Source organism: Anomaloglossus baeobatrachus, chromosome 2 (genome assembly GCF_048569485.1).
Source record: "Anomaloglossus baeobatrachus isolate aAnoBae1 chromosome 2, aAnoBae1.hap1, whole genome shotgun sequence".
Taxonomy (NCBI): domain Eukaryota; kingdom Metazoa; phylum Chordata; class Amphibia; order Anura; family Aromobatidae; genus Anomaloglossus; species Anomaloglossus baeobatrachus.
The window spans coordinates 348,406,283-348,429,812 of record NC_134354.1 but is presented as its reverse complement, the minus strand read 5'-3'; the positions used below and the strand labels follow the sequence as shown (position 1 = coordinate 348,429,812).

General features: G+C 48.9%; 1 protein-coding gene across 2 annotated transcripts in view; it reads left to right on the top strand.

The window, feature by feature from the left end:
- Positions 1-14,551, top strand: part of L3MBTL3 (L3MBTL histone methyl-lysine binding protein 3) — a 126,114-nt gene extending 111,563 nt beyond the window's left edge. For both annotated transcript variants that reach the window (XM_075335992.1, XM_075335991.1), the window contains 2 exons: positions 3,527-3,589; positions 13,996-14,551. In XM_075335992.1, coding sequence (XP_075192107.1) covers positions 3,527-3,589; positions 13,996-14,124 — 192 coding nt within the window. In that variant the 3' untranslated portion in view covers positions 14,125-14,551. The remainder of the gene's footprint in view (positions 1-3,526; positions 3,590-13,995) is intronic.
- Positions 14,552-23,530: the final 8,979 nt, after the last annotated feature.

The window sequence follows — 23,530 nt, the reverse complement described above, 5'->3', positions numbered from 1 at the left end:
GTCTTCGGGCCCTCGCCCCCGTCCATTCCCGCGGTACCAATCCCTGGTGTGTTCGTGCGGGGCAGAATCTTCCTGGGCACCCCTATCCGCTCTGCGGTATCACCCCAAAGGGCGCAAGGGGCTAGGCAAATAGGGACTGGACCACAGCGCGTCTCGATCTGGATGGGGCCCGCAGCGCTGCTACGTTTTTAGGGGTTTCTATCCCCCACCAGGTCCACCTCCCTGCCTTCTTCAGCCGTTTCCCTGGTGCCCGCAGCCATCCCTTCTGCGAGCGGAGCACACAGGAGCATGTGCAGAGTCTCAGCCTGCACTCTGGAGCGCGCCGAGGATCAGGTAGGACACCATCTCCTACCTTCTCCCCCTCGGGCGGCTGTACAAATGTTAGGCCCCGGTCTGGGCCTAGTCGCCGGGCACCCCCGCTCCCCGGCTTCTGCTTGGTACTGGGCGTCCCAGGCTGCGCCGCCGCCGCTTTGCTGCCGGATCCGCCGGCGCTGCCTCTGCCCGCGCGGCAGCGTCATACTTTAGCCCCCGGCGTCGGCCGGGCCCCCGGCGTTCGAGGCAGCGTCATAATTTAGCCCCCGGCTTCGGCCGGGTCCTCGGCGTCCTAGGCCGCGACGCCGCCGCCTCGCGGCCGGGGCCGCCGGCGCTGCCTCGGCCGCGAGGCAGCGTCAAAAATTTAGTCCCCGGCTTCGGCCTGGTCCTCGGCGTCCTAGGCCGCGACGCCGCCGCCTCGCGGCCGGGGCCGCCGGCGCTGCCTCGGCCGCGAGGCAGCGTCAAAATTTAGTCCCCGGCTTCGGCCTGGTCCTCGGCGTCCTAGGCCGCGACGCCGCCGCCTCGCGGCCGGGGCCGCCGGCGCTGCCTCGGCCGCGAGGCGGCGTCATAATTTAGCCCCCGGCTTCGGCCGGGTTCTCGGCGTCCTAGGCCGCGACGCCGCCGCCTCGCGGCCCAGGCCCGCCTCCTGCGCTGCCCCAGGCATCATCAGGGGGGTGTGGGATATTTTTTTCCCGCTCCCTCAGTGTTCATTTTATTTAAAAAAAAAAAAAAAAAAAGATTATGGGAAAAACAGAACACACTTTTTTGGTAGTGTATATTTTTTATATTGGATCGATTTTTATTATAGATACGTGCATGATCTTGCATACATTGACTCCTACATTGCTTATGCGGGCACTTGTTTTTTCTTTCACGTTTTTAGTACATGCCGTTTTTCCAGCTCGACTTTTTAGTGATTTTGGGCTGGTAAGCCCAAGACTCGGTCCCCCCTTTTGTGAGTTAGTTTCAAGAAGATGTCAGATTGCTTTGACCCCTGCCGGCTTGTAACGCCCTGTCTCAGGCCACAACTCCCCTCGCTACGTCCCTCGGGTTCGTGCGCATGCGCCGCGTCTACGGCCGATGCTCGGTCATACCATCCATAGGACTGGCCCAATAGAGCTATTATTAAAAACAAAAAAGTCCTTAATCATAAGTCACTTATGATTAAGGACTTTTTTGTTTTTAATAATAGTCCGAAACGCGTAAAGCTATCATGATCCCCATGTTTACCATCTGAGTAGATACTTGGTCTTCACGATGTTTTTAATGATGCTTCAATAAAGTCTTGGATGTTTTTACCTAAGGAGATTTTGTGCCGGATCATCCTCTTTTTCACTCCACGTTGACTTTATCGTAAAACTAATGTTTCATTCAAAAATACAACTTGTCCCGCAAAAAAAAGGGGGGAAGGGGTTAAGCTCCTTGTTAGAGAACAGCAAGTTGTGCAAAAAGTCCTGAGAAATTGAACAGTTGGACATGTGCGTTCGAAAGTTTAGAGAAGGTCACATTGTCACCTAAAAAGGTTAGAAGGCATTTTAGGATCATCCTAAAACTTCACCGAATGCCAAACATCCCTATCTTTTTGTGAATAGTGTGTGTACTTTTAGGGATTTTTTTTTGGATTATTTTGTTTTTACATAAAAAAAAGAATTTTTAGGAAAGAAACATTTTTTTTTTTACTTTTTAAATTTTGTATTTATTTATTTTTTTAATTTTTAGTTCAAGTCCCGTAGTGAGACCTGATTTTATTGCTTGGCTAGTAGAGTGTGATACTTCTCCCTATTAGACGTGTCCGTTTTACGTTCACATGAGAGTATAAAAACTCGTTTGATTTTCATCCAGGAAAAATACAATTTTTAATCTATATTGTATCCTGTATGGCATCTGTTTTTATAAATTATCAGTTCTTTAACATTTTGAAAAAAAATACAGTTTCCTGTTTTAAAGAAATGTAATGTATCCTTAAATTTTGAATACTATATGGATAATCTGTGTGGGATCCAATCTATTTTTATTTTTTTGACCCATAGACTTGTATGGACAAGTCTTATCCCCCTCCAAAAAAAAGTTCATAGCATTTGGACAAAAAATACGGTAGTGTAAATGTAAACACTGACAGGAGGCCTGTTATACCCTGCTTGCTGCAGGGTCTAATAGGCCACTGTTGCTGGCATACAAGGAGGCCATTGATTGGCCTCGGGTTGCTTAAGATGCCATTGGCTCTTTGTGATTGGCTCTTGGCGGGTATCATAGATTGAAAGAGAGACCCCACCCTCTTACAACCAACTGGGTGCTGGAGTAGCTATTGACCATGAACCTTAAAGGGTAAGCAGGCATAATCTGTGTTGGCACAGAGTGGAGTAACTGCAGCAGGGTGTCCGGTATAATATCCAGCTGACACCACTGCTGATGGCACGGGCTTTGCTCCTGAGCTGGCTTGATAATGCCATGCCCGCAGCACTTTGCATATACACACAAATACTGTAGTAGTATACTATTCCTGTTTTGTGTATTTCTTTGCAAAACATGTACAGTCTATTCATCTGTTCTGATTCTCCTAAAGGCCCAGTCACACACAACGACTTACCAGCGATCCCGAAAACAATGCGACCTGATAGGGATCGCTGGTAAGTCGCTGGGAGGTCGCTGGTGAGATGTCACACAGTCAGACCTTACCAATGATGCAGGAACGATACAGGTTGCAGTAGCGACCTGTATAACGATCTCAGCAGTCACTGTGACCCTGTCACACAGTGTCAAACACAGCGATGGGTCCTGCCCAGCAGGACATCGCCTTTGAAGAAAATGGCCTGGACCATTCGGCAACGACTAGAGATCTCACAGCAGGGGCCTGATCGCTGGTAGGTGTCACACATTACGAGATCGCTAACGGGATCGCTACTGCGTCACAGAAACCGTGACTCAGCAGCGATCTCGCTAGCGATCTCATTATGTGTGACGGTACCTTTAAAGCCTTTCTATCTTTTAGATGCAGTTTACATGCTGCAATCGTGTCATTTGTGGACAGACTTTTAAGTAATCAGTTTTCTTGCAGATTAGACTGAAATATATCATTATTCAGTTGCACACTACAATTTAGCTTGATATTTGTCTGAATGATGAAAGGATTTTCTGGAGACACATTGACTTCCCAACACTTGCTATATAGAGGTAAGAGAGAGCACTGAGGAAATATTTTCCTTTTATATTGCAGGTTGCCTCATTTGTCCAGCAACTTCCAGGTTGTAAGGAGCAAGCATCTGTTTTCAGAGAAGAGGTATGATATTTCACATTAAATCCTCACTTTGTATCCTGCATTCCTTGCTTTGTGGTTGTAAATATCATAGCACTAAGAATATTCCACTAAATATAAGGACACATTAAAGGCAATACAGTTTCTTCCTGTATTGTCGAGTCATTTCTTCAATTATCCTGGTTTAATAATCCTCAGTATATGTTGCCAGATCCAAATTATCCCAATATACAGTGGGTGAAAAAAAGTATTAGTCAGCCACCAATTGTGCTTAAAAAGATTAGAGAGGCTTGTAATTTACATCATAGGTAAACCACAACTATGAGAGACAAAATGATAAAACAAATCCAGAAAATCACCTTCTCTGATTTGGCAAGATTTTTTTTTTTTGCAAATTATAGTGGAAAATAAGTATTTAGTCATCTAAAAACATGCAAGATTTATGGCTCTCACAGACCTGTAACTTCTTCTTTAAGAGGCTCTTCTGTCCTCTGCTCATTCGCTGTAGTAATGGCACCTGTTTGAACTTATCAGTATAAAAGATATCTGTCCACAACGTCAAACAGTCACACTCCAAACTCCACTATAGTGAAGACCAAAGAGCTGTCGAAGAACACCAAAAACAAAATTGTAACCCTGCACCAGGCTGGGAAGACTGAATCTGCAATAGGCAAGCAGCTTGGTGTGATGAAATCAACTGTGGGAGCAATAATAAGAAAATGGAAGACATACAAGACCACTGATATCTCCCTCGATCTGGGGCTCTACGTAAGGTCTCACCCCATGGGGTCAAAATGATCACAAGAACTGTGAGCAAAAATCCCAGATCCACACAGCGGGACCTAGTGAATAACCCGAATAGAGCTGTGACCACCATAACAAAGGCTAGCATCTGTAACGCACTACTCCGCCAGGGACTCAGATCCTGCAGTGCCAGATGTGTTCCCTTGCTTAAGCCAGTACATGTCAGGGCCCGTCTGAAGTTTGCTAGAGAGCATTTGGATTATCCAGAAGAGTATTGGGAGAATGTCACATGGTCTGATGAAACCAAAGTAGAACTGTTTGGTAGAAACACAACTCATTGTGTTTGGAGGAGACAGAATGCTGAGTTGCATCCAAGAACACCATACCTACTGTGAAGCATGAGGGTGGCAACATCATGCTTTGGGGCTCTTTCTCCACAAAGTGACCAGGACGACTCATCCATGTACATGAAAGAATGAATGGGGCCATGCATCGTGAGATTTTGAGTGCAAACCTCCTTCCATCAGCAAGGGCATTGAAAATGAAACATGTCTGGGTCTTTCAGCGTGATAATAATGCCAAGCACACCATCAGGGCAACGAAGGAGTGGACTCGTAAGAGGCATATGAAGGTCATGGAGTGGCCTAGCCAGTCTCCAGATCTCAACCCCATAGAAAACCTGTTGAAGGAGTTGAAAGTCCGTGTTGCCCAACGACAGTCCCAAAACATCACTGCTCTAGAGGAGATCTGCATGGAGGAATGGGCGAACATACCACTAACAGTGTGCGCCAACCTTATGAAGACTTACAGAAAACGTTTGACCTCTCTCATTGCCAACAAAGGATATATAACAAAATATTGAGATGAACTTTTGTTATTGACCTAATTCTTTTTTTCCACCATAATTTGCAAATAAAATCTTGCCAAATAAAACAATTGGTGATTTTCTGGATTTGTTTTCTCATTTAGTCTCTCATAGTTGTGGTCTACCTATGATGTCAATTGCAGGCCTGTCTCATCTTTTTAAGTGGGAGCACAATTGGTGGCTGACTAAATACTTCCCCCCCCCCCCACTGTATAATGGCCACCACCTCAGAATGTGACGGATGCCTTAAGATCTGCTTTACAGTAGCCACATGAACCTTGGCGGGGGATGCAGGCAGAGCGCAGGAAAGAAGTGACATGTCACTTCTTAGAACGCGCGCTTCGGGCAGCAGCCGAAGCGCTGTGCTCTAATACGCCACGTGCGCACGTCTCCTGCATAATCTTCATAGATTATGCTGGGGACGTAGGACGCATGCAGTTACGCTGCGGTGCAGATCGCAGCGTAACTGCATGCAAATACGCAACGTGCGCACATAGCCTAACTGGCCCTCTTTCCATGTTATCACGCTCATGTGGATGTGATAACAGGATTTCCATGAACCAGCCAGCTCATGGAAATCTCACACTGATTTTGTCTCATATATGAAAGCTCATCTTTTAACTGAGTCATTTGTGCACTATGGGAAGATAGAGCTTAACTGCATTATATCGCAGCCATAAATGCCTGCTTCAATGTGCTTTCATCCATCAACTGATCTTGTAACAGGCAAATTTGTTTCTGATTGATGCTGCAAAACAGGAGTGTCATCAGGGTAGGCAGTAACATTTCCCTCCAGCTCCCCCAGCGATTCAGATATTTGGAATGCACATTATGAGACCCATTTAGCCTTCTATATACATTTTTGAGCGATCACACAGTCTCCAGCAATGGCATGTAAAAGTTTGAGCACCCCTGGTCAAAATTACTGTTATTATAAACAGTTATGTAAGTTGAAGATGAAATGAAATGAGCTCTCAATGGCATACATTTAGAGATGACACATCCTTTTAAATTTTAAAATTAATAAAAAAGGACAATGGGCTGAATCAAAAGTTTAGGCACCCTGCTTGGTTAGTATCTAGTAAACCCCTTGGCAAGTATCACAGCTTGTAAATGCTTTTTGTAGCCGGACAAGAGTGTTTCAATTCTTGTTTGAGGGATTTTCCTCCATTCTTCCTTGGAAAAGTCTTCCAGTTCTGTGAGATTCCTGGGTCGTCTTGTATGCACTGCTCTTCTGGGGTCTAGCCACAGATTTTCAATGATGATCAGATCAGGGCACTGTGATTTTAGGATCATTATTCATTTGTAGAAGCCATCCTCTTTTTAACGTCAGATTTTTACAGAGTTGTGTTATGCTTGCATCAATAGTTTGATGAAATTTCATTGAATCCATTCTTCCTTCTACCCATGAAATGTTCCCTATGCCATTGGCTGCAACACAACCCAAAAGCGTGATTTTTCCACTTCATGCTTAATTGTTGGCAAGATGTTCTTTTCCTGAAATTCTGTGCCCTTTTTTTCTCTACACATACCTTTGATCTTTGTGGCCAGAGAGTTCTACGTTAACCTCATTGGTCCAAAGGACTTGTTTCCAAAATGCATCAGGCTTGTTCGTTTGCATACTTCTGACACTGAATTTTACGGTGCGGACACAGGCGATCTTTTCTTCTGATGATGAAAGCCATATTTGTGCAGGTGTCTCTGAACAGTAGAACAATGTACCACAACTCTATAGTCTGCTCAGTCTTCTTGAAGATCTTTTGCAGTAAAGCCGGGGTTCTGATTTGCCTCTCTAGCAATCCTACAAGCAGATCTCACAGAAATTTTGCTTGGCGTTCTAGACCTTATCTTGACCTCCACTGTTCCTGGTAACTGCCATTTCTTAATTACATTTCAAAGTGAGGAAGGGGCAACTCCTGATTTGTGGGCCTTCACGATTTTCATTTTCAGAGTGCTAAGCAGCTGCTTAGAACACATGCTTGCTGATTTTTTGCACAAGAAGAAGCTGCTTTTTTATAGTTGCAAACCATGTCCTATGAAGAACAACTAAAAGAACTAGGAATGTTTAGTTTGAAAAAGACAAGGCTGAGAGGAGACTTAATTGCGGTCTACAAATATCTGAAAGGTAGTCACAGTGCAGAGGGAACTACCCTATTCTCATTAGCACAAGGAAGTACAAGACGCAATGGGATGAAACTTAAAGGAAGGAGATTCAGATTAGACATTACAAATAACCTGACCGTGAGGGCAGTCAGGGAGTGGAAGAGGCTACCACTGGAGATAGTGTGCTCGCCATCAATGGAAATCTTCAAGCGGAAACTGGATAAACATATAGCTGGGATGATTTAGGAAAGCCTGCACTCGCAGCGGGTTAAACCCTATGGCCCTTGAGGTCCCTCCCAACTCTTATCATTCTATGATTCTATGACTGTGGGGGCTCATACTGTATCTAGGGGGCTATATTAAGAAAAACATTGTTTTATTTTTTCTATATTGGCATTTTAAAAAAAAAGAATTTCTTTGTCGCTCCATTGGGAGACCCAGACAATTGGGGTGTATAGGCTATGCCTCCGGAGGCCGCACAAAGTATTACACTAAAAGTGTAAAGCCCCTCCCCTTCTGCCTATACACCCCCCGTGCTCCCACGGGCTCCTCAGTTTTTATGCTTTGTGCGAAGGAGGCAGACATGCACGCACAGCTCCACAGATTGGTCAGCAGCAGCTGCTGACTATGTCGGATGGAAGAAAAGTGGGCCCATATAGGGCCCCCAGCATGCTCCCTTCTCACCCCACTCTTGTCGGCGGTGTTGTTAAGGTTGAGGTATCCATTGCGGGTACGGAGGCTGGAGCCCACATGCTGTTTTCCTTCCCCATCCCCCTTAGGATCCCACTTCACCCAGAGCCCTATCGGTCTCCAGGCACTGAGACCGTGCTTCATCCACAACTCCTGTGGAGCCTGCTGGATAGGAGCCGGGTACCGTTCAGGGACATGGCCCTGCTACTTGGAGGTACTCTGTATCCCTGTGGGGACCGCGCACAGCAACACTTCAGCTTTGCTGGGTGTGCTAGTGCACCGGGGACCGCGGCGCTGACCGGGTTAAAATGTGCCATTACACACTCAGCGTTGCTGAGTCTGTTTATGTATAGGGACTGCCGCGCTGACCGCCGCTGCCATGGAAACACTACGGCGCGGCTGGGACTTGTAGTGCGCCGGGGACTTCCGCGCTGGCCGCGCTTATACGGCGGCCGCGCTTATTACTCGAGTCCCCGGCTTTTTGCGGCCTAGTCTTTTTTCCTCCCACCCCCAGCCCTGACAGGCAGGGGAAGGGCGGGACGCTGCACAGAACGAGCAGCACGGAGGGCTGGAGCATGCTTTGCATACTCCACCCCTCTCACTGTGCACAGTGCGGCACCAGTTCCCGCACTTTCTGGGTCACGCCCACGGCTCCCTCCTCTCTTCAGGACGCCGGCAGCCATTCCTGTCAGCTCCTCGGACGCTGCAGAGGGGGACAAAGTCTGGGAGACCCAGGCAGGGACTCGGGTGGCCTCACAACCGCTTTAAGCGGGTGGTAAGCAGCACCTGTGGTGCTAGCCCCATTGTGCAGTAGTGTAACTATACATTATACGGTTATGGTATATACTTTACACTGTATGGTGCACAGTTGATTTCTGGCTATATACCCTATTGTGTTACTCAGGGAAGATAATAGCATGGCGCCCACAAAAGGCAGGGGTGCCAAAACACAGGCTTATTATGCTGCCTGCGCCGCATGTACGACCCCGCTACCGGCAGGTTCCACTGACCCTCATTGTGTACAGTGCTCGGCCCCTGTGGCACTTACTCAGCCAGAGCCTCTGCTAAGAGGGGCCCAGGGGGAGCCACCTGCTGACAATGTCCAGGTGACGGGGACGGAGTTTGCAAAACTCTCTGAGACTATGGCTAAGATACTAGAAGCCTTGCAGTCCAGGCCGGTATCTCAGCACAGGGACTCTGTTGAATCTTTGTTCCCTGGCCCCCCTCAGTGGGACCAACAATGTCCTCCCGGGGTATCTCATAGACCCCAGGCTGAGGGTTCTGACACAGACCCCAGCCCCAGACCGACTAAGCGAGCTCGCTTAGAATTTCCCTCGACATCATCATATTGTTCAGGGTCTCAGCGGGGGGAATCTCTGGTTGATGAAGCGGAGACAGTTGATCAGGATTCTGATCCTGAGGCCGCTCTCAATCTTAATACTCCTGACGGGGACGCCATAGTGAACGATCTTATTGCGTCCATCAATCAAATGCTGGATATTTCTCCCTCAGCTCCTCCGGCGGAGGAGTCGGCTTCTCAGCAGGAGAAATTCCGTTTCAGGTTTCCCAAGCGTACACCGAGTATGTTTCTGGACCACTCTGATTTCAGAGAGGCAGTCCAGAATCACCATGCTTGTCCAGATAAGCGTTTTTCTAAGCGCCTTAAGGATACACGTTATCTTTTTCCCCCTGACGTGGTTAAAAGTTGGACTCAGTGTCCCAAAGTGGATCCTCCAATCTCCAGACTGGCGGCTAGATCCATACTTGCAGTGGAAGATGGGGCTTCACTCAAAGATGCCACTGACAGGCAGATGGAGCTCTGGTTGAAATCCATCTATGAAGCTATCGGCGCTTCTTTTGCCCCAGCATTCGCAGCCGTATGGGCGCTACAAGCTATCTCAGCAGGTCAAGCGCAAATTGACGCAGCCACACGCACGTCCGCGCCACAGGTGGCGTCCATTACCACTCAGACGTTGGCATTTGCGTCTTACGCTATTAATGCTGTCCTGGACTCTGCGAGCCGTACGGCGGTTGCAGCCGCCAATTCGGTGGTACTCCGCAGGGCCTTGTGGCTACGGGAATGGAAGGCAGATTCTGCTTCCAAAAAGCGCTTAACCAGTTTGCCAATTTCTGGCGACCGATTGTTTGGCGAGCGTTTGGATGAAATCATCAAACAATCCAAGGGAAAGGATACATCCTTACCCCAGCCTAAACCGAACATACCCCAACAGAGGAGGGGGCAGTCGAGGTTTCGGTCCTTTCGGGGCGCGGGCAGGTCCCAATTCTCCTCGTCCAAAAGGCCTCAGAAAGATCAAAGGAACTCTGATGCATGGCGGTCTAAGTCACGTCCTAAAAAGACCACCGGAGGTGCCGCTAACAAAGCGGCTTCCTCATGACTTTCGGCCTCCTCAATCCGCATCCTCGGTCGGTGGCAGGCTCTCCCGCTTTTGCGACACCTGGCTGCCACGAGTAAAAGACCGTTGGGTGAGAGACATTTTGTCTCACGGTTACAAGATAGAGTTCACCTCTCGTCCCCCGACTCGATTCTTCAGGTCATCCCCGCCTCCCGAGCGAGCCGAGGCTCTTCTGCAGGCGCTGCGCACTCTGAAGGCAGAAGGAGTGGTGATCCCTGTTCCTCTTCAGCAACAGGGCCACGGTTTTTACTCCAACCTGTTTGTGGTTCCAAAGAAGGACGGGTCTTTCCGTCCTGTCCTGGACCTGAAACTGCTCAACAAACACGTAAAAACCAGGCGGTTCCGGATGGAATCCCTCCGCTCCGTCATCGCCTCAATGTCCCAAGGAGATTTCCTTGCATCGATCGATATCAAAGATGCTTATCTCCACGTACCGATTGCTCCAGAGCACCAGCGCTTCTTGCGCTTCGCCATAGGAAACGAACACCTGCAGTTCGTGGCACTGCCGTTCGGCCTGGCAACAGCCCCACGGGTTTTCACCAAGGTTATGGCTACTGTAGTAGCGGTCCTCCACTCTCAGGGTCACTCGGTGATCCCGTACTTGGACGATCTGCTGATCAAGGCACCCTCTCAAGAGGCATGCCAACACAGCCTCGACGCTACCTTGGAGACTCTCCAGAGTTTCGGGTGGATCATCAATTTTCCAAAGTCAAATCTGACACCGGCCCAATCGCTGACATATCTTGGCATGGAGTTTCATACCCTCTCAGCGATAGTGAAGCTTCCGCTGATCAAGCAGCGGTCACTACAGACGGGGGTGCAATCTCTCCTTCAAGGCCAGTCACACCCCTTGAGGCGCCTCATGCACTTCCTGGGGAAGATGGTGGCAGCAATGGAGGCAGTCCCTTTCGCGCAGTTTCACCTGCGTCCTCTTCAATGGGACATCCTACGCAAATGGGACAGGAGGCCGACGTCCCTCGACAGGACCGTCTCCCTCTCTCAGGCGACCAAAGCTTCCCTTTGGTTTTGGCTTCTTCCCACTTCATTATCGAAGGGGAAATCCTTCCTACCCCCATCCTGGGAGGTGGTCACGACAGACGCGAGCCTGTCAGGGTGGGGAGCGGTTTTTCTCCACCACAGGGCTCAGGGTACGTGGACCCAGCAAGAGTCCTCGCTTCAGATCAATGTTCTGGAAATACGGGCAGTGTATCTTGCCCTGAAAGCGTTCCAGCAGTGGCTGGAAGGCAAGCAGATCCGAATTCAGTCGGACAATTCCACAGCGGTGGCATACATCAACCACCAAGGCGGCACACGCAGTCGGCAAGCCTTCCAGGAAGTCCGGCGGATTTTGATGTGGGTGGAAGCCACGGCCTCCACCATCTCTGCAGTTCACATCCCAGGCGTGGAAAACTGGGAAGCAGATTATCTCAGTCGCCAGGGCATGGACGCAGGGGAATGGTCCCTTCACCCGGACGTGTTTCAGGAGATCTGTTGCCGCTGGGGGGTGCCGGACGTCGACCTCATGGCGTCCCGGCACAACAAGGTACCGATGTTCATGGCACGGTCTCAAGATCCCAGAGCTCTGGCGGCAGACGCCTTAGTTCAGGATTGGTCGCAGTTTCAGCTCCCTTATGTGTTTCCTCCGCTGGCACTGTTGCCCAGAGTGTTACGCAAGATCAGGGCCGACTGCCGCCGCGTCATCCTCGTCGCTCCAGACTGGCCGAGGAGGTCGTGGTACCCGGATCTGTGGCATCTCACGGTCGGCCAACCGTGGGCACTACCAGACCGACCAGACTTGCTATCTCAAGGGCCGTTTTTCCATCTGAATTCTGCGGCCCTCAACCTGACTGTGTGGCCATTGAGTCCTGGATCCTAGCGTCTTCAGGGTTATCTCAAGACGTCATTGCCACTATGAGACAGGCTAGGAAACCAACGTCCGCCAAGATCTACCACAGGACGTGGAAAATTTTCCTGTCGTGGTGCTCTGCTCAGGGTTTTTCTCCCTGGCCTTTTGCCTTGCCCACTTTTCTGTCCTTCCTTAAATCTGGACTGGAAAAGGGTTTGTCGCTTGGCTCCCTTAAGGGACAAGTCTCAGCGCTCTCTGTGTTTTTCCAGAAGCGCCTAGCCAGGCTTCCACAGATACGCACGTTCCTGCAGGGGGTTTGTCACATCGTTCCTCCTTACAAGCGGCCTTTAGAACCCTGGGATCTGAACAGGGTGCTGATGGTTCTTCAGAAACCACCATTCGAGCCAATGAGAGAGATTTCTCTATCACGCCTTTCGCAGAAAGTGGTTTTTCTAGTAGCAGTCACTTCTCTTCGGAGAGTGTCTGAGCTAGCAGCGTTGTCATGCAAAGCCCCTTTCCTGGTGTTTCACCAGGACAAGGTGGTTCTACGTCCGATTCCGGAATTTCTCCCTAAGGTGGTATCCCCCTTTCATCTCAATCAGGATATCTCCTTACCTTCTTTTTGTCCTCATCCAGTTCACCAATGTGAAAAGGATTTGCACTTGTTAGATCTGGTGAGAGCACTCAGACTCTACATTTCTCGTACGGCGCCCCTGCGCCGCTCGGATGCACTCTTTGTCCTTGTCGCTGGCCAGCGTAAAGGGTCACAGGCTTCCAAATCAACCCTGGCTCGGTGGATCAAAGAACCAATTCTCGAAGCTTACCGTTCTGCTGGGCTTCCGGTTCCCTCAGGGCTGAAGGCCCATTCTACCAGAGCCGTTGGTGCGTCCTGGGCTTTGAGGCACCAGGCTACGGCTCAGCAGGTGTGTCAGGCGGCTACCTGGTCGAGCCTGCACACTTTCACGAAACACTATCAGGTGCATACCTATGCTTCGGTGGATGCCAGCCTAGGTAGACAAGTCCTTCAGGCGGCGGTTGCCCACCTGTAGGAAGGGGCCGTTTTACGGCTCTATTACGAGGTATTATTTTACCCACCCAGGGACTGCTTTTGGACGTCCCAATTGTCTGGGTCTCCCAATGGAGCGACAAAGAAGAAGGGAATTTTGTTTACTTACCGTAAATTCCTTTTCTTCTAGCTCCAATTGGGAGACCCAGCACCCGCCCCTGTTTTTTTGTGTACACATGTTGTTCATGTTGAATGGTTTCAGTTCTCCGATATTCCTTCGGATTGAATTTACTTTAAACCAGTTTATAATTTTTTCCTCCTTCTTGCTTTTGCACCAAAACTGAGGAGCCCGTGGGAGCACGGGGGGTGTATAGGCAGAAGGGGAGGGGCTTTACACTTTTAGTGTAATACTTTGTGCGGCCTCCGGAGGCATAGCCTATACACCCCAATTGTCTGGGTCTCCCAATTGGAGCTAGAAGAAAAGGAATTTACGGTAAGTAAACAAAATTCCCTTCTTTTGAAGTTGCACAGATATGTACATGTACCTGAAAAGAGTGTTAAAAAAATTGTAGCTAGTCTCACATAAAACAAATCCTTATCCAGCCATGTCAGTTAAAAAATAAAGACGTTTTCACACCTACTCATTAAGGGATTAAGAAATATATACACGGGCATGTTTTATGTGTTTTTGTTTTCTTGGCTGTTGTAAAATTCTCTTAATCCATTTTCATGTTTGTTTTTTTTTTCTTTTTATTCCTACAGCAAATAGATGGCGAGGCCTTCCTCCTGCTTACTCGAAAAGATTTGGTGAAGATCTTGGGGCTGAAATTAGGACCTGCTCTAAAAATCTACAATTCTATTCTAGTGTTCCACAATTTGGATGAAAACTAGTGACACAGGATTAACAAAAATAGTAGGAAAGACAATTTGAAGAAAGACTTGTCGGTAACATGACTCTTTTGCTTCCCCTCATTATGGGACCAAGGGAAGTCTGATATACAAGAATTTAGATTACCTTTGTTAAAAAAAATTCTTAATGCCACCTTCTAGAAGACATGGACATCCTTCAACTGACATTACCTGTGGTGTTTAGAGAATGCATTTTGTTTGCTCCATTGCTATAAAACCTTACAGGAGCCCACTAACTCTGAGAAGCATTTCTGTGGTGCCTTACTGCTTATATTCCTAGTTTTTTGTCCTCAATAGGTTAATCGTGGAAGATGACTATTGGTTTCTCGTCAAAGAAGTAAATTGTTTTGTTGTCACCTCTATGCCTAAACTTTGTATATGTCCTGTAAAATGAAGAATTAAAGGAGTTGTCACTTACTTGGGTTGTCTAACCCAAATTGTAAATTCTAAGTTGATGGGTAAGAAAATCCCCAATTTTCAGCCAGAGCGCGGATCAGCTGCAAACCCTTTCTGTTGTAGATGACCATTTTGGATCCTGGCAGAGAGACAGTACCCTACTAACTGTTCAGAGAGTATTCAAACAAATAGTGATTGGCGACAAGGTTATAGTTTCAAACAAGCAGAAGCCAACACATTATGGGGACCTCATTCACACATTGTACATTTTATTCATTCAAAGTGGATGCCAAGAAAATAAATATAAATCAGGGCAAATACTGATATGAAAATGCTTATCAAATCTATAGTGCAGGAATTAAGCCCAAATGGCCATTTTATGCCCCATTAATATATATCATATGATAACTAGAGATGAGCGAACCGGTCGCGGTTCGGCTCGAGGTTGGTTCGCCGAACGGACCTCCCGTTCGAGTTCGGTTCGTCGAACGTTCGACGAACCGAACTCGAACTGCATAGGAAACAATGGCAGGCAATCACAAACACAGAAAAACACCTAGAAAACACCCTCAAAGGTGTCCAAAAGGTCACAAACAACTCACAACACATGGGAAAGTGACAAGGACATATACTCATGCGAAAACAAAACAGCTGGACAAGGAAAAAGAGGAGGACACACAGATATATGAGTATATGCAAGGAAACATGCCATTATTGTGCAACTTGAGCCCTGCTCATTCTTGGCTTCCAATCTTGATAAATTGCCTGAGCTCGCCACGTACGTCTTGGGGATCTTGTCGTGTCCTGCAGCCAGCGTTCTCTCGGAACCTGTCTTCAGTGCTGCTGTGGGTCTGCTGGCAGATAAGCACACGTGTCTGTCCACTGACAATGTGGACATGGCTCTCAGAGGACTTTTCTTCCCCGGGGTCAGCCAGGGGACGGGAAAGGCACGCGTATTTTTGAGAGTGCTTCATGCAAAGCATCTTTTTCTTTTTCAAAAGGGGGCTCAACCGATGCCAGTCAAGTGGGGTGTGTGTGGCCCAGTGAGTGGCAACGAGGGAGACTGTGGTTGGAGTCCCCTCGCTGTGTTTCTAAAAGAACCAAGATGAACAAGTCATGGCTCTCAGAGGACTTTTCTTCCCCGGGGTCAGCCAGGGGACGGGAAAGGCACGCGTATTTTTGAGAGTGCTTCATGCAAAGCATCTTTTTCTTTTTCAAAAGGGGGCTCAACCGATGCCAGTCAAGTGGGGTGTGTGTGGCCCAGTGAGTGGCAACGAGGGAGACTGTGGTTGGAGTCCCCTCGCTGTGTTTCTAAAAGAACCAAGATGAACAAGTCATGGCTCTCAGAGGACTTTTCTTCCCCGGGGTCAGCCAGGGGACGGGAAAGGCACGCGTATTTTTGAGAGTGCTTCATGCAAAGCATCTTTTTCTTTTTCAAAAGGGGGCTCAACCGATGCCAGTCAAGTGGGGTGTGTGTGGCCCAGTGAGTGGCAACGAGGGAGACTGTGGTTGGAGTCCCCTCGCTGTGTTTCTAAAAGAACCAAGATGAACAAGTCATGGCTCTCAGAGGACTTTTCTTCCCCGGGGTCAGCCAGGGGACGGGAAAGGCACGCGTATTTTTGAGAGTGCTTCATGCAAAGCATCTTTTTCTTTTTCAAAAGGGGGCTCAACCGATGCCAGTCAAGTGGGGTGTGTGTGGCCCAGTGAGTGGCAACGAGGGAGACTGTGGTTGGAGTCCCCTCGCTGTGTTTCTAAAAGAACCAAGATGAACAAGTCATGGCTCTCAGAGGACTTTTCTTCCCCGGGGTCAGCCAGGGGACGGGAAAGGCACGCATATTTTTGAGAGTGCTTCATGCAAAGCATCTTTTTCTTTTTCAAAAGGGGGCTCAACCGATGCCAGTCAAGTGGGGTGTGTGTGGCCCAGTGAGTGGCAACGAGGGAGACTGTGGTTGGAGTCCCCTCGCTGTGTTTCTAAAAGAACCAAGATGAACAAGTCATGGCTCTCAGAGGACTTTTCTTCCCCGGGGTCAGCCAGGGGACGGGAAAGGCACGCGTATTTTTGAGAGTGCTTCATGCAAAGCATCTTTTTCTTTTTCAAAAGGGGGCTCAACCGATGCCAGTCAAGTGGGGTGTGTGTGGCCCAGTGAGTGGCAACGAGGGAGACTGTGGTTGGAGTCCCCTCGCTGTGTTTCTAAAAGAACCAAGATGAACAAGTCATGGCTCTCAGAGGACTTTTCTTCCCCGGGGTCAGCCAGGGGACGGGAAAGGCACGCGTATTTTTGAGAGTGCTTCATGCAAAGCATCTTTTTCTTTTTCAAAAGGGGGCTCAACCGATGCCAGTCAAGTGGGGTGTGTGTGGCCCAGTGAGTGGCAACGAGGGAGACTGTGGTTGGAGTCCCCTCGCTGTGTTTCTAAAAGAACCAAGATGAACAAGTCATGGCTCTCAGAGGACTTTTCTTCCCCGGGGTCAGCCAGGGGACGGGAAAGGCACGCGTATTTTTGAGAGTGCTTCATGCAAAGCATCTTTTTCTTTTTCAAAAGGGGGCTCAACCGATGCCAGTCAAGTGGGGTGTGTGTGGCCCAGAGAGTGGCAACGAGGGAGACTGTGGTTGGAGTCCCCTCGCTGTGTTATACATGCTTTTAGAAGGGCATGACATGGCTTGGAGGTTGACTTTCATAAAATGCAAACTGTTGGCTACCAAAATGCTGCCTTTCCAACAACTGTGGTTATAGGCAATGAGGAACATACTGATGAAGATGAGACGCAGATACCCGATTGGGATGACAACTTAAATATTCGGTCAGGGCAAGAAGAAACTCGGTCTGAGGGGGAGGGGAGTGCAAACACAACAATTGATGATGAAGTTCTAGATCCCACCTACTGTCAACCCACAGTCAGACACTCGAGGAGGTCAATAGAGGCGGTGGAGGAGGATGCAACCGACGTCGAAGTAACCTGGCGCCTTCCTGGACACAGTCGGAGCACTGGTAGCACGTCTACAACTGCATCCTCAGCCACCACTCTGCCTCTGAGCATTATTCGGGGTGGATCAACAGGTCGCATGGCCTCTAAGCCTTGCCTAGCCTGGTCCTTTTTTGACATAAAAAAAGATCGGCCAAATTATGTGATCTGTAACATTTGCCATGGTTATCTTAGTAGAGGTCAAAACCTCAGCAGTTTGACAACTTCTTCCATGAATCGTCACATGAATAAATATCATATGGCCTGGTGGGAAGCTCACCGTGCTGCAATGCGGCCTAGTGGAGCCAACCATCCACCGCCTGCCCCTTCCAGGGCATCCGCGCGCTCGTCATCTTCTAGGACTGTGGGGACAGCTGTCACACCTGTATTTCCACCCACAACTTCCACCACTGTAACCGCAACAGGCAGTTTGCTTGGTAGGTCGTCAGTTGGTTTGGAAGGGGAAACAAGTGAGTGTGTACAGCTCTCTCAGACATCGATAGCACCAACTTTGGATGAAGGCAACATCATGTCTCCGCCTGCACTTTCCTCCCAAAGCTGCATTTTTCCAGGGACACCCTACTCAACACCGTCTACACACAGCAGCCAGATCTCTGTCCCTCAGATGTGGTCAAATAAAAGGCCACTTCCTTCGACCCATGACAAAGCGAAGAGGTTGACTCTATCCCTCTGTAAGCTGTTGGCTACAGAAATGCTGCCTTTCCGCCTAGTGGACACACAGGATTTTAGAGACCTTATATCTGTCGCTGTGCCCCAGTACCAGATGCCTAGTCGCCACTACTTCTCTAAGAAAGGTGTGCCCGCGCTACACCAGCATGTCGCACACAATATCACCGCTTCTTTGAGAAACTCTGTGTGTGAACGGGTGAATTTCACCACCGATACTTGGACCAGTAAGCATGGACAGGGACGTTACATGTCGCTGACTGGGCACTGGGTAACTATGGTGATAGATGGTGAAGGGTCTGCTGCACAAGTCTTGCCGTCCCCACGACTTGTGTGTCAATCCTCTGTCTGTCCAAGTTCCGCCACTGCTTCTGCATCCTCCACCTCATCTGGGTCCTCCACCTCCGCCCCAAGCCTGCCTGGTCAGGCCACCAGCGTTCTCACTGCGCAGAAGGAATGACGCACCCCTCATTACTATGCTGGCAGCAGAGCGCAACGGCATCAGGCGGTCTTTAGCTTGACATGTCTTGGGAATAAGAGTCACACAGCTGAGGAGTTGTGGTCAGCTCTGCGGTCCGAGTTTAATAAATGGTTGTCTCCACTCAACCTGCAGCCTGGTAAGGCCGTGTGCGACAATGCTGCAAACCTGGGTGCGGCCCTTCGCCTGGGCAAGGTGACACACGTGCCTTGTATGGCTCACGTGTTGAACCTTGTTGTCCAGCAATTTTTAACACACTATCCCGGCCTAGATGGCCTTCTGACCAGGGCACGGAAACTGTCTGCAGTGCTCACTTCCGCCGTTCAACCGCCGCAGCTGAGCGACTTGCATCGCTCCAGAAGTCTTTCGGCCTGCCGGTTCATCGCCTGAAATGCGATGTGGCGACACGCTGGAATTCAACTCTCCACATGTTACAGCGACTGTGGCAGCACCGCAGAGCCCTGGTGCAATACGTCATGACGTATAGCCTGGGCCAACGAGATGCAGAGGTGGGGCAGATCACCCTGATGGAGTGATCTCAGATCAAGGACCTATGCACCCTTCTGCACAGTTTCGACATGGCGACGAATATGTTTAGCGCTGACAATGCCATTATCAGCATGACGATTACAGTCATTTACATGCTGGAGCACACGCTAAACACTATTTGGAGTCAGGGGGTGGGACAACAGGAAGGGGAGGAACTACAGGAGGATTCATATGCGCAAGACACAACAACATCACCAAGGTCCAGACGTTCATCATCACCAACGCGGCAGGCATGGGACCATGGGGGACAGGGATCAACAAGGGCGCATGGTAGCAGGCGAGATGTTGAGGAAGGTGCAGGAGGACATGAAGATATGGAGGACGAACTGTCCATGGACATGGAAGACTCAGCAGATGAGGGGGACCTTGGTCAAATTTAAGTTGAAAGAGGTTGGGGGGAGATGACAGAGGAAGAAAGAACGGTTAGCACCTCTATGCCACAAACACAGCGTGGACTTGGTCCGCATGGCTGCGCAAGACACATGAGTGTCTTCTTGTTGCACTACCTCCAACATGACCCTCGTATTGTCAAAATTAGAAGTGATGATGACTACTGGCTTGCCACACTATTAGATCCCCGGGACAAGTCCAAATTTTGTGACATAATTCCACCCATAGAAAGGGACGCACGTATGCAGGAGTATCAGCAGAAGCTGTTACTCGATCTTAGCTCGGCTTTTCCACCAAACAACCGTGCAGGTGAAGGGAGTGATTCTCCCAGTTGTAACTTGACAAACATGGGACGGCCTCGTCATCTTCAACAGTCTACCCGTACCAGTAGGACCGTATCTGGTGCTGGTAACAGCAATTTTATGGAATCTTTTCATAATTTTTTTAGACCCTCCTTTGCAAGGCCACCAGAGACATCAAGTGTGTCACATAGTCAACGGATGGAGAGGATGATACAGGAGTATCTCCAAATGAACATCGATGCAATGACTTTGCAAATGGAGCCTTGCTCCTTTTGTGCTTCAAATCTAGAAAAATGTCAAGAGCTCTCCAGTTACGCCTTGAAGATTTTGTCGTGTCCAGCTGCCAGCGTTGTCTCTGAACGTGTCTTCAGTGCTGCTGGGTGTGTGCTGACAGATAAGCGCACGCGTCTGTCCAGTGACAATGTGGACAGACTGACGTTCATCAAAATGAACAAGTCATGGATCCAGAAGGAATTTACTACCCCTGTGTCATCCTGGGGAGAGTAAATGCTTGTGGATTTGGAATGTGCTTGATGCAAATCAAAACATCCTGTTTGCAACTAGGGCACAAGTCCTGCCACTGATGGGGTGTCTGTGTGCCCAATTTGGGGAAAAAAGGTAGACTCCGCTTGGAGTAACCCTTGCTTGCTGTGTTTTTTAAAAATGATACAAGATGAACAGATCTGAAGGCAAGATGAAGGCAACATCATGTCTCCGCCTGCACTTTTCTCACAAACCTGCATTTTTCCAGGGACACCCTACTCAACACCGTCTACAGACAGCAGCCAGATCTCTGTCCCTCAGATGTGGTTAAATAAAAGGCCACTTACTGCGACCCATGACAACGCTAAGTGGTTGACTCTATCCCTCTGTAAGCTGTTGGCTACCGAAATGCTGCCTTTACGCGTAGTGGACACACAGGATTTTACAGACCTTATGTCTGTCGCTGTGCCCCAGTACCAGATGCCCAATCACCACTGCTTCTCCAAGAAAAGCATGCCCGCGCTACACCAGCATGTCGCACACAACATCACCACTTCCTTGAGAAAATCTGTGTGCGACAGGGTGCATTTCAACACAGATACTTGGACCAGTAAGCATAGACAGGGTCATTACATGTCACTGACTGGGCACTGGCAAACTATGGTGAGAGATGGAGAAGGGTCTGCTGTACAAGTCTTGCCGTCCCCACGAGTTGTTTCAATCCTTGTTCTGTATGTAGAAGTTAATACACTGCTTCTGCCTCTTCAACCTCGTGTGGGTCCTCTACCTTGGCGCAAACCCTGTGTGGTCAGGCCACCCTTCCTTGCAACTGCGCACAAGGACTACCACACACCTCCTTACTATGCTGGCAGCAGAGCTCAATGCCATCAGGCGGTCAAAGTTTTACTTTGAAATGTATGGGAAATGTGAGTCACACCGCTATTCCAGAGAATAGTAGTCAGGCAGGGTCAAAACATTAATTGAGGAACAGGAACAGAATGGGACGGCCAGGAAAGAATCAGAAAACAAGCAGAGGTGAAATGCGTATCGGCCAACAAGGTACATAAACAGCAAGCAGGAAAAGTAGTCAGGTAACAAGCACACAAAATCATAAAACTGAACTGGGGGTAAAATTAACCAGAGGTTCATAGCTATGTCTGGCAGTGGTCTGCAGACAGGATGGGCATAAAAAAGGGTGTGGTGTCTTCCCATTGGTTGTAGCTGAATGATGGTATTTCATCTGTGAGATACCCACCAGCTACATTCAACCAGAGATTCTGCATCTGTCAAGGTAATGCAGCCCAGTGGGTGAGCATAACCTGCGTCCACCTGCGCCGCTGGCATCGACTACTCTCCCATCATCAGCACTATTCATGAAAGGAACACGTTGTCACCTGGCGACCGGAGTACAAATTGACGGAGCGGACTCCGTTGGTGACTTAACAGCCGTGTGCGGCAATGATGCAAACCTGGCTGCGGGCCATCCTCAGGGCAATGTGACACACGTGCCTTTTAGGGCTCACGTGTTGAACCGAATTCGCCAGCAATTTTTAAAACACCATCACGGCCTACATGGCCTTGTGCAGTGGGCACGCTCGCTATGTGCTCACTTCCATCGTGCGCACACAGCAGCTCAACAACTTTCATCACTCCGGAAGTCTTAGGGTCTGGCAGTTAAACGCCGTAAATGCGATGTTTCGACACGCAGGAATTTGAATCTGCACATGTTGCAGCGTGTGTGGCAGCACCGCAGAGCCCTGCTGAAATACGGTAAGACATATAGCCTGGGATAACTTGATCCAGAGGTGGTGCAGATCACGCTGCTGGAGTGGTGTCAGATCAAGGACCTATGCACCCTGCTACACAGTTTTGAAATGTCGACGAAGATGTTTAGCACTGGCAATGTCATTCTCAGCGTGACAATTCTGGTCATCTACATGATGGAGCACACTGTAATTATTATTCGGAGTCAGGTGTTGGGACAAGAGGAAGGGGAGGAAGTACAGGAGGAGTCATATGCGGAAGGGATAACAAGATCTACGAGGTCCAGATGGTCAGCGGCACCTATGCGGCAGTCATGGTGAGGGAGAGGGATTAACAAGGGCGCATAGTATCAGCAAAAAGTGTTGATGAAAGTGCAGGAGCCCATGAAGAAATGGAGGACGAACTGGCGATGGGCATGGAAGACTCAGCAGATGAGTGAGAGCTTGCTCACATTTCGGTTGTGCGAGGTTGGGGGGAGAGGGCAGAGGAAGGATGCACGATTCTCACCTCTCTGCCACCAACACACCAAGGACTTGGTCCTCCTGGATGCACAAGACACATGAGCGCCTTCTTGCTGCACTACCTACATGACCCTCGGATTGTATGAATTTGAACTAATCCTGAATACTGGGTTGCCACACTGTTAGATCCCCGGTACAAGACAAAATTTGGCGAACTAATTCCTGCCATAGAAATAGACGCACGTATACAGGAGTATCTGCAGAATGTGGTACGCAATCTTAGATCTACTTGTCCACTAAACACCAGTGCTGCACAGAGTGAATCTCAACGCTTTGTCATGGATAGGAGGAAATGGTCTTTTACTTGTCCACATCGGAGGGACCGAGGGATGGCTGCTGTGCTGAGATGGCGTTGAGTACGGTGTCCCTGCACAGTTGCACTTTTGGTCATATCCCAAAATGAGTTGAAAAAGGACAGATGCTGTTGGAAAGGGGAACAGGTGTGTTGGAAAGGGGAAAAAAGTTTTGGTCCGTGGATTTGGTGGTTAAGCAACTGTAACATTTGCTGAAGAAACAACATCTGTTACAGTGGGACTGGCAGATTTGGATAAAGTGGTATATAATCTGTGACCGATATATAACGAAAATTAATAAGAAAAGAAAGAGAAAGGTATATATCCCCATCAGCAGTCAGTGTCCACCGTGCTCCCAGTTGGAAAAGGAGAGGTTGGCAACTTGAAGGTTTGGTGGAGGATACAGAGCTGTGTGGCTATGAAACTAATAGTAGCCTGAACCGAGTTAGACGCCATTCGGATCTGGAGACTGTGAGCCCTGTTAGCGTCACAGGGTCCACATGCCCACCCAGCCCAGGAACTCCCTGTTAACAACACAGGGGCCATTGAGTACGCTGACCGTG